The sequence below is a fragment of the Engraulis encrasicolus genome, chromosome 15 (genome assembly GCF_034702125.1).
Source record: "Engraulis encrasicolus isolate BLACKSEA-1 chromosome 15, IST_EnEncr_1.0, whole genome shotgun sequence".
In the NCBI taxonomy this organism is placed as follows: Eukaryota; Metazoa; Chordata; class Actinopteri; order Clupeiformes; family Engraulidae; genus Engraulis; species Engraulis encrasicolus.
The window spans coordinates 38453287-38469577 of NC_085871.1; the positions used below are offsets into that span (position 1 = coordinate 38453287).

General features: G+C 42.7%; 1 protein-coding gene across 1 annotated transcript; it reads left to right on the plus strand.

Moving 5' to 3' along the window:
- Positions 1-4395: 4395 nt before the first annotated feature.
- On the plus strand, positions 4396-13693 carry LOC134464269 (GTPase IMAP family member 8-like). Its single transcript, XM_063217738.1, has 6 exons — positions 4396-4453; positions 10349-11053; positions 11249-11956; positions 12293-12898; positions 13256-13513; positions 13674-13693. The coding sequence occupies exons 1-6, from the start codon at positions 4441-4443 to the stop codon at positions 13691-13693; spliced, it is 2310 nt and encodes a 769-aa protein (XP_063073808.1). The 5' UTR covers positions 4396-4440.
- Positions 13694-16291: the final 2598 nt, after the last annotated feature.

A 16291-nucleotide genomic window follows, 5' to 3' on the forward strand; every position in this document is an offset into this window, starting at 1 on the left:
CATGCCTGTGACATGTGTGGGAAGAGCTTCTCTACCAAGCCCCAGCTTGACCATGTACAGGCAGGGAGAGGCCCGGATGATGTGTACGGTAGCTGCCAAGGCTGAGGCAGGCAGCCTTAACAAGGAGGTGGACCCGACCCAAGCTGGCTGGACCCTGTGAAGGCGGAGGCCGCTGCCAAAAAGGCCGGAGGGGAGATGTGGAGAGGCCAGCTCGTCATGACCTCAGATCAAGAGCTATGTCAGGCGCATAACAAGGGGTGTTGAGGTAACTATTTGTAATAAGTGTGTAATAGAAACGCATCAAACTGAGTTATATGAATAACATTTCTAACCATACCTTTCCCACCTGTGTGTTACAGGAGACCGCTGCCGCTGTGGACTCCATCCTTGAGGAGTTCAAGGGACCAGCAGGCCTTGACATCGACGGGATCCTCTTGTTCAAATCCTGAGACGCTGTTGATGCACATTGGGCAACGGCAAGCAAGCACCTCGGATGCATGCAGGCAAGTTTATTTGTGAATGAGTCAAGACAGATGCAAGCATGGCCATGCATAGACACATTTAGACAAAATTGGATGGGCCAGAATAATCATTAGCCAGGCCGTGCCCTCCTAGTGACGAACACCTTCAGCGTTGTAACTAGTCAGGACAAGAGCAATGCAACGGCTTTATGAGCTCCCGAAAAATCGGGAACTCCTCACACTTTGTCGGGAAGCAAACAACCATTAGCATACCAAGGGAGGTGGGTCAACCATGCCGTTTGGAAATGTTAACTTGGTCAGACAAAGTCTCAAAGAGATTTGAAAGTCGATGATAATCAAGCTAAGTAATCCTGAACCTCGTACTGTGTGTTGCCGTCCCCCCTGGTGTTCCGCTGTATTTGGCAGTGAGGACGGTGGTGCTGAACAGTGTGCAGCTGCAGAGGTACAGATGCCGGCATGGCAGCAATTCCCTGGAAGGTCTGCATTCCCATCTGGTCAACAGATGTGGCATCATGCCATTTCAAGTGAGTAATGAAAACAAAACGCTTTGTCAACATCGTCAATTTTCATTTTTATTTTTTTTAAAGTATATGTTTATTAGAATTTTTGTTTTTGATTTTATAATTCTTTTTTTAATTTTTAGAATTATTTTTCAAGAAAGTTATGTACACATAGGAGGTAAGGGTATTGTTGTGCTCAGATGTTATGAAAAATAACTAGGTGCGTGGACCCAAAAGAAGTAAGGTGTAAGGTTGGAGAAGGCTCGCACACTAAACAAGACACAAAGGCCAAGCACGCCCCAGGCCGCTGCCACCACCAGCGCTCTCTGCACTCGCTTGTGCTTGGCCTTTGTGTCTTGTTTGGTGTGCGAGTCTGCTCCAACCTTATACCAAATGTACAAATAGACAGGTTTTTTTTAAAAAAAACATTAGGCTTTCAACTACATTAACAACAGAAATGTGTTGCATGCAATGTGTTTCAGATGTACCTGATCGCCTTCGCTGTACAATGGAACGCCATGATGGAGTCCGTTTGCGGAGGTCGTGGTCGCCAGACCAGCTGCGTGGACGCTGCGAGGATTCAGTGGAGCGGATGAATCGGCAGGCAGAGCTGCTCTTTGGCAAGGAGCACGTCTAGGAGCCGAACTTCGCTGCTCCCCTGCCATACCCTGACGGCTACAACCATCCAGACGAGGAGGAGCTGCTTGGAGTGGAGTATGCCATGCCATGTCTTCTATTCTTCCCCTACATGTTAAATGTTCAATGCCAAATGTTAAATTGTTATTTATCATTCTATCACTTATTGTACTGGTTATCACTGGTCCAGCACTGTCACTCACCAATGTTAAATGCTCAGTATTATTTATTACTTCCATCACTTTACTGGTATTGGACCATCACTGTTACTTGTCCTGTCTTGCACTTGATGTCAGTCCTATGTCTATGTCCTTCATGGTATAGAAAGAAAATGTAATTTCAATTTCCTTCTATGACTTGTGCATATGAAGAAACTGACAATAAAAGCTGACTTGACTTGACGCAATATGCCAGTCCACTGCATTTACTGCCAGGCACTATTACGCACAGAAAGGTACAGCATTTTTCATCACACAGCAATCTTTGTAGTGAGACTTTAATATGATGTCACATCAGAAAGTGGCGGAAGAACCTCATCTGATAGTTATGTGCTGCCCCCTTGTGAGCATTGGGCAGTAGAACACGCTGAGCTTGAGCTTAGGCCTATAATATGTGAAGTCATTTTGTGTTTTGGGTTTGATGAAATTGGATATGTTGTCATATAAGTGAAACATGACTGTTTCCTCAGAGGTGTTGATTAAAAAACAGGTTATAAAGCTTTATAGGCAAGATGGAACAAGGTGCAGGAAACTCAATCTGTCCTACAAAAGAAAAGTGAAATAATCATTGGCTTTTTCCTCAGGCTCAACGGCCAAGTGAAGTTAATGTTCAGTAAGACATATTGATATCCCAACATAGTGATACCAGAGATACTCTAAACAGAGATCCATTAAGGTGTGTGGATACCCAGGATTAGCATGCATGACCCGAGTACGTGCGTGCGTGCGTCTGTGTGTGTGTCTGTGTCTGTGTGTGTGTGGTCAGTAATTTTGACATTCTTATTCAGCCCATCCATATCCATGCAAGTCAGGCAGATGGTCACCTATACCTAAGGGGGCATTGTCGTCCCTCCTTCTTCTCTTTTCGTGGTGTTTGCACAATATGTGCGCTACCACCATCTACAGCTCTAAGGGGACTCCATTTATTCTCAACCTCAAGACTCCGAAGGTCTCCTAATCGAAGGTCTCCTAAAGGAGCGCTCACCCGACATAAAGTGGTTACCGGAAAAGAACCCGCCTGATATATTTCACTGTCATATACGATTCTCTGGTGATACTCTTTCTTAATGGGAGGGATCTCTCTTCCTGAATGGGAGGAGGGAACATGAGGTATTATTTCTATCATAACGGCAATTTGGAGAATAAAAATTTGGAGAATACATTTTGTTATTGTAGGCCAGACCATGTATGAACGGTCTGTTGTTTTCCTTCACAGATTTCCACCATGGTGATAACCAGGAGCGTCAGACAGAAATGTCCAGCAGTAATTCAAACAGGTCAGGACTTCACCTCCCGATTTGTGACTGACGTCTTAGGTGGATATGGAGCCGTCATGCAATGAAACCGCAGCTTGTTGTGTGATTGATTATTTATTTAGTAGTAATAGTAATTTATTATTTTATTATTATTATTTATTTATTTATTTAGTGCGTGTGTGTGTGTGTATGCCCCTGTCTGTGTATCAGTCTGTCAAATGTTTAGACAGTAGGACATGAATTTAAATCCTGAAGAAAATGCCTCTGGAACTATCCTGTTATAGTTCCGTGATAAAAGTGTAGGCCTGATGCAATAATGATGTCACAAACTTTGCACACATTTTTACCAGAGATTCTTTAAGTATAGAGATATGCCAACATAATAGGTTTCTATGGGCACCTAACATGACCAGGTTCCGGTCTGCCTAAAGGGGCGTGTCATATTGCTCCTAGCATTGAATAGAACAGTCCTCAGGTCTGCCTAGGTCTGCCTAAAGGGGGATTTCCCCCCCAATAATAGAACCTGGAAACAATGGGCCAATGGAACCTCTCTCTCTCTACTCTCTCTGTTTTTACAGGAGGAACTCTTCCCATCTGTCCCACATTAGCGAACCAACCCTTCAGTCACAGAGTAGCTACAGATGACCCAGCTACAAAGTGATCTATGAACTGTGGTGTGGCAACTGTCATTTACGGACATATACGGTAAGTTATACCGGAAATATCTGTGAGGTTAAGACATGCTATTTGTGGTGACATTACAACACATGAACAGGCTACATATTCTGCAACAGTAGTGAAATAAAACTGAGCAGTACAGATTGTTATGATGATGAACTGTCTTGAAAACAAATGTGAGTCTCAAGACAATACCTGTTAAATAATGATTAACCCAAAGTGGACCATGACCTGAGGAGTGGCATGCTGAGATCCCCAATGCTGTACAGCATGAAGTTCTGATACGGTATGTAATTTAACAATAGAAATTTTAACTATTAATACAGTACATAGGCATGCTACTGTGGCAGTTATACAAAATCGCTGTGCACAAATTTGTTTATAGCATTGTTGAATGGGGAGTTCTTTGTAGCACTGCTTAGTTGTTATGTACTCCACCAGTAGAATAGGCTATGTGTCCGTGTTACGACGAGGTGTAATGTGTTGTAAATGTTTTCTGCATCAAACGGAATTGATTTCCTCAAGTTTTATAAATTATTTTGTGCAGTCCATATATTTAGTTGACTGAATAATTTGTATTTATTCCTGTGTTTCTTATACTCCAGAGACGTGTATGGATATGAGTCATAAACACTGAAGATAATCACTTGTCAGAGACCTGAGTCTGGCCATGGATCATAAAGGTGCGTACCGTACATGGTATATTTTACCTGCTCTAAAAATGTTCGCAGCAGTGATTTAGAGTAACTTTATTTTTCTGTAATGCCAATGGAAACTGTGTCCTGCCTCAAAAGCTTTACATGCATGCCAAGTTTAGCCTATATATTATTATTATTATTATTATTATTATTATTATTATTATTATTATTATTATTATATACAGAAGTGGTAAATGTTGAGAGAGCAAGAGTCTGTGTTTGCAAGATTAAATAACCATGTTGGCATTAACAACATTCTCTTCTGTTCACCTCTACAAATGACATACAAATACATATTAAATACCCTCACTGGCAAATATGACACAATTTTCTGCATTATATTCATTATTCATTACATTAGCTCGTCTTTAGCTTTGCTCTTCACATTTCCTATTTGGATAGTGCCACACACACACACACACACACACACACCAGTGACGTGCGGTCAAGTTTATGGCTGGTGAGGCACTGACTTTTCCAATATCAGATTTTCAAATATATAATACTACAGCTACAGTATAAGTAAATGTTAGTAAATTTACCAAATAGGCCTACCGATGAGTTTCATATGTCATAGCTTTCTTAACATAAGGTAGGCCTACATAATAAGACATGCTGCATTTCCGTACAGAAAATGCTATTAGATCTCTCTCTCTCACACACACACACACACACAGGATTCAAACAGTGGTCTCACATAAACCACACAGCACCAAGGTGGACAAACAGGAGCATCACGGCGGATGGTCAATGAAACACACACACACACACACACACACACACACACACACACATATACACCGCATTCCACATTATTATGCAAATGACATTTTTCGCTGTTTCCCCAAATAATCAATACAAATGACAGTCGTCATAATTTTCAAGTCATCAGCCATTAGAGTACAATTTAAAAGTTTTTGAATGAACCTTCCAATGATAACGGTATTTTTTAAAATAATAAAAAACTTTAAATGCTCTGTTCCACATTATTACGCAAAATAGTTTTGTAGTGTTGTAATCCAAATTTCTTTCTTTTTTCCCATTTACCTCAAAACAGTTGGAATTTGGTACCTTCTAAATTACATTTCAATGTTCAATACTTGGTGATAAGCTCTTTGTCTTAGTAACTGGAATGCTGCGATTAACATTGAAGTCAATGGTAGGGCATTGCATGGGAGTTATGGAAGCCCAGATATCCTTGATGCTTTGCTCTCAGCTGTTTTTGTTTGTTTGGTCTGGTGACCCACACTTCACTCTTCAATATACCCGTAGATTTCCATGCCACGTTTAGGTGCTTTGGAGGTGATGACATTCTAACGCACCAGACATAAAACCCCATTGAAAATGAATGGGATGCTATGTCTGGTGAGTTAGAATGTCATCACCTCCAAAGCACCTACACGTAGAAGAGTGAAGTGTGGGTCATGCAATGCCCTGCCATTGACTTCAATGTTAAACGCAGCATTCCAGTTACAGCTTATGCCCAAGTTTTGAACATCGAAATGTAATTTAGAAGGTACCAAATGCCAACTGTTTTGATGTAAATGGGAAAAAAAGAAAAAAAATTGTATTACAACTAGGGGTGGGCATAGATTAATTTTTTTAATCTAGATTAATCTCACTGTAATTATGAAATTAATCTAGATTAATCTAGATTAATCTATATCAAAATGGCTCATTCAGAATAGGCACGATAGCGAAATAATGGCGAAAAAAACCTTGGGGTTTCTTAAGACAGATGGCGCATTAGACCAGAGCTCATCTTTTTTTCCAAAATCCATCTCATCTTCAAAAAATGGTCATGTTGATACTTGGAGATGAAAAAATCACAGCAATATGTGTAAAGTGTGTCCAATATGTTAGGAAGCATTTACAGTTATAAGATACTGAAATTTCAAAATGAACAGCGCTAAAAGTTGTAGAGGCAAATACAGATAAATCTATCAAACATTTAGGCTATTTAAACAATATTACCTCAACAATTCAGCATTTCTAATGGGCAGAGAGAGAGAGAGAGAGAGAGAGAGAGAGAGAGAGAGAGAGAGAGAGAGAGACAGAGAGACAGAGAGACAGAGACAGAGAGAGAATCTGCCACTGACTGTTAAAAGGAGCAGCGGCTCCTTTAAGAGAGGGAGGAGCTCTGCGCGTAGTAGGCACAGCAGCCCTCAGCAGAGCCAGGCTACTGGATATGCCTATCTAGAACCTACAGCACTGGCACACGGCGATTTGACAGTTGTTCTCAGAGTTAGAATGCCAGATGAGTTACAACTCGACATGAATTCAGTTTGCAAAAAAAAAAAAGTCAAGCGCGACAACCGCGAGGTTTATTACCGTCGGACATGAGAATATCTCACTGAATCTCAAATGTGCGCGATTGCAACACAAACATTCAGCGAGAGTAGATATTGACAGTTTCAGTTTGACAATCTTCAAAATGCATAGGACTATCACACGGAATGTTTTGCAATTATAGCACAGGCAAGATTTCTGGAAGTTGTTTATGTATTCTATGCAATGCGTGAGGAAATGTAGGCTATGTCGGGCTGGTAGCTACTCACACACAATGTCTCTCTATGCTTCACCTCAAACAATAACGTCTCTTTAGTCTACCACTTATGAAAAAGCACTCAAACAACAACTACCACGGCAGAGGGATGAATGTTTTAAGCATGCAAACACTTCATATTTAGTAGGTCTGCTGAAACAACAGGTGGAGAGAGGAGAAGCGACTGGAGCGCAGTCTAAAAGCGTCTGTCAATTAAACACTATGGTGACGTGCATACCCAAACTCCAAACCTATATTTTGAGAATAGATTAACGTGCGATATTTTCTTTATCGCGCGACAAGAGTCTCACATTATCGCAGCACGTTAACGCCGATAACGGCCCACCACTAATTTCCACACAACAAAACTGTTTTGCATAATAATTTGGAACAGAGCATTTTGGGCATTTTCATTTTTTGTTATTTAAAAAAATACTGTTATCATTGGAAGGTTCATTCAAAAACTTTTGAATTGTACTCTAATGGCCGATTACTTGAAAATTATGACGACTGTCATTTCTATTGATTATTTAGGAAAACAGCAAAAAATGTAATTTGCGTAATAATGTGAAATGCGGTGTAGACCGCTGAGCACCACGGCGAACAAACCGGTGTGATAGCTTTTGTGATATGTACCGGATTCTCGTGCAAATGTACATCTACTTGTACGAGGCTACGGCAAGCGATGTGGGACAAAGGTGTGGCAGGAAGCGAATGTCAACATAAACAGAGATTACACAAGCTTTGATATGGTCACCAAACATTTTGGGACTGTCATTTATGTTATGCCTACCTTTGGAATTAGATCAGAGTCTTGTTGTTACACGGGTATATTTGATTTACCTCAACGGTACCCTGTACTCAACTTTACAAACAGTTACAGGGCACATGAGAATCCGGTGCATATCACAAAAGCTACCACACCGGACAGAATCACGGCGGATTCTCTCTCTCCCCACGGGTCTCACAAACACAGGCTTCACACACATAGGAAACACTGGTCTTACCTTAACTCGTACATCAGGTCCATGCGCCGCTCTTTCACGGTTCTCCTTCACTTTGGCGTTGTGCATGCTAACGTTACTTTAGCCGGTGCTGTTCATCCAAGCCACATCTGGCCCAAACGTCTCCAAAGCAATTTGGCATTGAAAATGAATAGCCGCGAGGATTTGTGTTTCGTGAGGCTCCATGGTAAATTGTTAAGTCGTGAAATCCCATGCAAATGGTCTTCCACACATTCTCGCCGGATGCAAAGAAGACACAGGGGAAACAAAAAATCTTTTCTGTTGTACCACTCACTTTGAAATGATCGGGTCGTTCTAATCTTCTGACCGGTCACCTGCAGTAGCAAACCCTTCAGCTCTGTCGGTTCTCCATTCTCTATCACATCTTTTTTCCTTGGAAATCCAACTTTGAGAATGCTCTTAGTTTCGTTATGAAATCCACTTGTAGCAGTCAAAGTGAAAAAGCTAGCCAACAACACCGACTGACTGTATTGTGAACTTCAGATTCGCTATGACGTAACTGGCCAGCAAGACTCTCAACGCCAGAAGGAGGCTGCGGCCAGGCTACTGCTCGCCGCACCACTGTATCTTTCAGTGGGCGTTATGCCAAAGCGTTCACAGTAAAGAAATGATGACCACACGGTGAAAATAGTAAAAAATTATCAGGAAAATGAGGGCACACCATACATACTTCTATTAAGTGTATAAAAATGTTTAATACAATATTACCAGGTTGCATTCACAGAACGAGCAAAATGGCGCATGCGCTCAAGCTTGTTAACGAAGGATTGCGCAATCCCGGGTGAGGCAAGCTCAGAGATGCCCCAAAGGCGGCGTATTTGGAGCAATTTGACATGAAATGGGCAAATATTACGATTTTGGCCATGGAAATGATTGAAAATTATTGAAACTGTTTAAATACTGTTCAAATGGTAGTTATGGTGCAGATACTCGAAAACAATAGCTGTTATTGTTACTATTATTCACATTTACTGCATCTCATCATTCTCATGTGGGGCTGGTGAGGCAGTGCCTCCCCTGCCGTATTGGAGTGCACGTGCCTGACACACACACACACACACACAGTATACTGCAGATGTGCATCACATCCATCATTCATTTACATTAGTTGTTAAATTTTGTTCTTACTATTTTCTATTCAGGTGGTGTTCCACATATCTCAGACATGAGGATTGTGCTGCTGGGAGGAAGACTCAATGGGAAGAGTTCATCAGGAAACACCATCCTGGGCAGACAGGAGTTTGGTACTGCAGGGAGAACAGCTGAGTGTGTTAAGAGGGAAGGAGAGGTATCAGGCAGACACATCAATGTGGTGGAGGCACCAGGATGGTGGAGGAATTTCCCTGTAGATCAAACTCCTGAACATGATAAACGAGAGATTGTCCTCAGTGTGTCTCTGTGTCCTCCAGGACCCCATGCTTTACTCCTGGTCATTAATGTGAGTCAGTCATTCACAGAGACATTCAAAAGAGCAGTGCAGGAACACATGGAGCTTCTGGGTGGGAGAGTCTGGAGTAACACTATACTGCTGTTCACCTATGGGGACTGGCTGGGAGACACAAGCATTGAACAGCACATTGAGAGTGGAGGAGAGGCTCTGCAGTGGGTTGTAGAGAAATGTGGGAACAGGTACCATGTTGTAGACAATGAGAAGAGTGATGGTGGCCAGGTGACAGAGCTGCTGGACAAGATAGAAGAGATGGTGACAGGAAACAGAGGTCATCATGTGGACTTTGATGCAAAGACCATGAATGGATTGATGAAGAGGAAGAAGGAAGAAAAGAGAAGAGCAGAGGAGAGGAAGACGAAGGTGAAGAAACAGAGAGAGACTCTAAGATCATCAGCAGGTGAGACATTTCCAGTCATACTCCCTCCTTTCCCTCTGTCTGTGTCCCTAACACACACACACACACACACTGCCCTTTTAGTGTGTGAATGACCCCCACTCACACACACACTGCACACATGCTCACTCGGTCACGCACACACGCACACACACCCACTGCATACATGTTTGCTTGGTCGCATACACACACACACACACACACACACTGCCCTTTTAGTGATTCACCCCCACTCTCTCTCTCTCACACACACACACACACACACACACACACACACACACACACACACACACACACACACACACACACACACACACACACACACACACACACACACACACACACAGAGTATACCGTAGATGTGACACACTGTGATGCAGTATACAGCCTACTATTCTCTGCATCACATCCATCATTCATTTACATTAGTTGTTGTTAAATTTTGTTCTTACTATTTTCTATTCAGGTGGTGTTCCACATATCCCTGACATGAGGATTGTGCTGCTGGGAGGAAGATCCGAGGGGAAGAGTTCATCAGGAAACACCATCCTGGGCAGACGGGAGTTTGGTACTGCAGGGAGAACAGCTGAGTGTGTGAAGAGAGAAGGAGAAACAGCAGGCAGACACATCACTGTAGTGGAGGCACCAGGATGGTGGGCAAACCCTACTGTGGAGCAAACTCCTGAACGTGATAAAGGAGAGATTGTCCTCAGTGTGTCTCTGTGTCCTCCAGGACCCCATGCTCTACTCCTGGTCATTAGGGTGGATGTGTCATTCACAGAGACACACAGAAGAGCAGTGCAGGAACACATGGAGCTGCTGGGTGAGAGAGTCTGGAGTCACACTATAGTGCTGTTCACCAGAGGGGACTGTCTGGGAGACACAAGCATTGAGCAGCACATTGAGAGTGGAGGAGAGGCTCTGCAGTGGGTTGTAGAGAAATGTGGGAACAGGTACCATGTTGTAGACAATAAGAAGAGTGATGGTGGCCAGGTGACAGAGCTGCTGGACAAGATAGAAGAGATGGTGGCAGGAAACAGAGGTCATCATGTAGACTTTGATGCAGAGATCATGAATGGATTGATGAAGAGGAAGAAGGAAGAAAAGAGAAGAGCAGAGGAGAGGAAGATGAAGGTGAAGAAACAGAGAGAGACTCTCAGATCATCAGCAGGTGAGACACATTTCCAGCCATACTTCGTCCTTTCCCTCTGTCTGTGTCCCTCTAACACACACACACACACACACACTGTATTCTGTAGATGTGACACGCTGAGATACAGTGTATAGCTTACTTTTCTCTGCATCTCATCCATCATTCATTTACATTAGTTGTTTTTAAACTTTGCTCTCACCATTTTCTATTCAGGTGGTGTTTCACATATCCCTGACATGAGGATTGTGCTGCTGGGAAGAAGATATGATGGGAAGAGTTCATCAGGAAACACCATCCTGGGCAGACAGGAGTTTGGTACTGCAGGGAGAACAGCTGAGTGTGTGAAGAGAGAAGGAGAAACAGCAGGCAGACACATCACTGTAGTGGAGGCACCAGGATGGTGGAAGAATCTCACTGTAGAGCAAACTCCTGAACGTGATAAAGGAGAGATTGTCCTCAGTGTGTCTCTGTGTCCTCCAGGACCCCATGCTCTACTCCTGGTCATTAGTGTGAGTGAGTCATTCACAGAGACAAACAGAAGAGCAGTACAGGAACACATGGAGCTTTTGGGTGAGCGACTCTGGAGTCACACTATTCTGCTGTTCATTGCATATGGGGACTGGCTGGGAGACACAAGCATTGAGCAGCACATTGAGAGTGGAGGAGAGGCTCTGCAGTGGGTTGTAGAGAAATGTGGGAACAGGTACCATGTTGTAGACAATAAGAAGAGTGATGGTGGTCAGGTGACAGAGCTGCTGGACAAGATAGAAGAGACGGTGGCAGGAAACAGAGGCCATCATGTAGACTTTGATGCAAATATCATAAATGGATTGATTAAGAGGAAGAAGGAAGAAAAGAGAAGAGCAGATGAGAGGAAGATGAAGGTGAAGAAGCAGAGAGAGACTCTCAGATCATCAGCAGGTGAGACACATTTCCAGTCATCCTCTGTGTGTCCCTCTAGCACACGCACGCACACTGCCCTTTTAGTGTGTGATTCACCCCCACTCTCTCTCTCTCACACACACACACACACACACACACACACACACACACACACACACACACACACACACACACACACACACACACACACACACACACACACACACACACACACACACACACACACACACAGAGTATACTGTAGATGTGACACACTGTGATGCAGTATATCGCCTCCTATTCTCTGCATCACCTTCATCATTCATTTACATTAGCTGTTATTATTAAACTTGGTTCTTACTATTTTCTATTCAGGTGGTGTTCCACATATCACTGACATGAGGATTGTGCTGCTAGGACACAGAGATGCTGGAAAGAGTTCATCAGGAAACACCATCCTGGGCAGACAGGAGTTTGGTACTGCAGGGAGAACAGCTGAGTGTGTGAAGAGAGAAGGAGAAACAGCAGGCAGACACATCACTGTAGTGGAGGCACCAGGATGGTGGAAGAATCTCACTGTAGAGCAAACTCCTGAACGTGATAAAGGAGAGATTGTCCTCAGGTTGTCTCTGTGTCCTCCAGGACCCCATGCTCTACTCCTGGTCATTGATGTGAGCCTTGCATTCATAGAGACAGACAGAAGAGCAGTGCAGGAACACATGGAGCTGCTGGGTGACAGAGTCTGGAGTCACACTATACTGCTGTTCACCTGTGGGGACTGGCTGGGAGTCACAAGCATTGAGCAGCACATTGAGAGTGGAGGAGAGGCTCTGCAGTGGCTTGTAGAGAAATGTGGGAACAGGTACCATGTTGTAGACAATAAGAAGAGTGATGGTGGCCAGGTGACAGAGCTGCTGGACAAGATAGAAGAGATGGTGGCAGGAAGCAGTGGAGAAAGGAGCATGGATTTCCCTCTTACATGTCAGTGTAACACACTATTAACTTCAATTTCTTAAAAAAAAACCATTGCCATTTGTTTTGCAGGATTGATGCATTACTGTTATTATTATTATTATTATTATTATTATTATTATTATTATTATTATTATTATTATTATTAATCATAATAATAATAATAATAATAATAATAATAATAATAATAATAATAATAATAGTAATATGTTTATGCCATATACTGTATAATGACAAAAAATAAATTAGAATAATATACATATATAATAATAATAGCCTAATAATAATAACAATATGTTTATGCCATATAGTGTATAATGAAAATAAATTCCTGTCATGTATTATTCTTTGGATTGTCCTGTGTAGTTACAGATGGCCAGTCTGAAGACAGCTCAAGGACAGAGTCTGCGTATGCCTCCTCTACATCCCCTCCTGTATCTGAGCTCACAAGGCGCCTCGAGACACTCAGCACTGCATCCTCTACCAGATCTTCAGGGTACGGCACAGCTCAGAGAGAAAAGGCTGGATCTGCAGACAGCTCATCTTCAATGTCTCCTCACAGCAGAGTGGGAGGAAGAGGGGGAATCACACAGCCAAACCCTTCTTCAGAACTTACTAATGCAGGTAAGGAAGAACTGACACGTTCATAGAAATAATAACAATCATCATCATTATCATCACCATCATAAATAATGTTTTTGTTGTTGTTGCTCGTAGATGAAATGTCAATTTACATCAGGCATTGAAAATAATGTAAACTTGCTTGTGTTATTCTCTGTAACAGTTGTTCTCAACCTTTTTTGAACAAATGCCCCTTTGGCCTCATCACAAGCCTCCCAACGCCCCTTTGACCTCAACATAAGCATGACAACGCCCCCCTTAGTATTAAAATATTCCATGGACTAATGCCCCCCAATGGCAACTAAGCACTGCCCCTTCTCAGGTGTATCCTTTTCAACGCCCCCTCTAGAGCCCCCGAAAGCCCCGTGAGGGGCTGTACCGCCTCCGTTGAGAAACACTGCTCTAGAATGTCAACAGAGTAATGATGACCAGATCATCTGCAAGGGGCGCCAGAGTTTTGAAGTGGTGGTGCATTTTTGTCCCCCATAATTATTTATTTCTTAACAATGGTACTGGCACTGCACTCCCCTCGTTTGTCTGCTGTAAAAGTTGAGAACCTCATTTAGGGAGCCCAAAAGTGAGGATGCAAATGCACCACTGCATCCACTTTCCGGCACCTATGATCATCTCAACCTAAAATAGCCACCCTGACATTTTCCATGTACCAAATATGTAGCGCAGCACTCTAAGCCCCTTACATATGGCCTTGCATGCCCATGGGAACCCAGTTAAAGTTAAGCTATTAGTCACGAGAGACTGTGGGTTGTGCTCGATTTACATCGGGTAGGGGAGTGGGGCACAACGCGAAGCGGAGTCAAGTGGCTTATTGCTTATCTAACACTGTTGCACTTACTGACCACATTTCTTTAAAAAAGCTTTAATAACAATTTGATCCGCGACGTTCAGTTGACAAGTTCAGGAAGTGATTGTGCCTACCCCGGCAACGTTACTGGGTGGGCGTGCATGCGTTCGTTGCGCTGCCAGACCCACACTTCGCTACAGATGTGCTCTTCTTGTAGCCTCCTTACCCCAACTGCAACATATTCTCATTACCAACATAGATGCGCCAGGTCTAACTTAGACACGCATAGAATCTTCAGTTAGAAGGTGTGGGTTTATGCCCGATTTACCACGGCCATCAGCCAATCGGAAATGAGTACCAGACCGCACATTAATTATGGCCTAAGGCATGTCCCAGCCCTTTCCCATCTCCCTCTTCCACTCTCTCCCTGTCATACTCTCAACTATCCTATCATCAGTAAAGTCACACAAATCCTTAAAACACAGGGGTAGCTGTAGAATATGTGACGTATAACAGCATAGCGGTCTTTTTTCCTAGGCCAAGATGTATTCATTCCTGCAATAAGCTATAAGAAGACTGAGTGCATTGGGAAAGGTTCCTTTGGTTCAGTTTACAAAGGATCGTACTAGGGAAAACCTGCTGCAGTAAAGGTCATAGACACAGAAGGCACTTCAGTGAACACAAATGAATTCATGATACACAGGTAAGAATTACCATGTAAAGTGCCATGTTTTTTTTAATGAGAGATCAAGACTTGTAAAAAAGATAATAATGTAATAGTGTTATTTGCAATCCCATACATTTTCTCCACAGAATCAACCAAAATGTGTTTTCATTTAATGTGATAGCTGTAGACATCTGAACAATAGAAATTATGTGCTGGAATAATCATTTTAATTAGTGTCTCTAATTGTCAATGTCAATCTGCTTGACCGGACATTTATGTCATCCCAACATTGTGCGGATGATGGGCTGTTTTATAAGTGAGACTCAGATCCTGAGTGCTCACGAGTACATTGATGGATCCAACCTGCACCAGATTCTTCACTGTGTAACTTCCATCCAGGTAGCACCATCAGCACCATGACATCTCATTGGCTGTTTGTGTACATCTCTCATTACCTGGGCTATTGTCATGTCATGATCAAAGTCTTGATGCGTGATCAGTAAACAATTACGTTTTTAAATTTACCTTTATTTAACCAGGGAAACGATCACTTTGAGATAGAGATCTCTTTCACAAGTGAGCCCTGGTCGAGGTAGCAGCACATTATGGATGTAAAATAAACATAATTATATACACCCTCACCCTGCATACTTGTAGCCATTACTGTAAATAATAATAATAATCATAATAATCTATAGTGCCTATTTCATCTTCATATCTAGTATAATACATTATTTTAGAAAGACATGTACATTTCTTACAGTTACAGCAACGTGACAAACTGTCAGTGGCTCTGGATATCGCCATGGCTATGGAGTACATACATGATAGAGGAGTCATCCACCAGGACCTGAAGCCAGCTAATGTAGTGGTCAGTATGAACCTCATGATAGAGCTAATAGTTAGCAAACATAATGGGACTAATGGGGATAATGGGAATGAGACTTGCAGGATACTGCCAAAGGCACCAGGAACTGCCAGCCAGCAAACTGGTGCTTTGGGAACCACCATGGGTGCCGGTTAAGAGGACGTCCCACACTAACATATGTGGACGTACTTAAGAAAGACGCGGGAGCCCAGAGTACCAGTGAACTGAAAAGATGTATGGAGAATCGGGATGGCTGGAAGCAACGATGGAAGGCTTGTCTGAGGACGACCTAGAGATGGCTAGCACATGAACTTAGGCAGATGGAGATAGACCTTGTTGAGCTGATTTCACCATAATCAGGCTAAAGATGACAACTACGTAATTTACCCATTCATTTTGCAGGGATCTCTATATGAATTCATACATTGCGCATTGGTTTTGGTG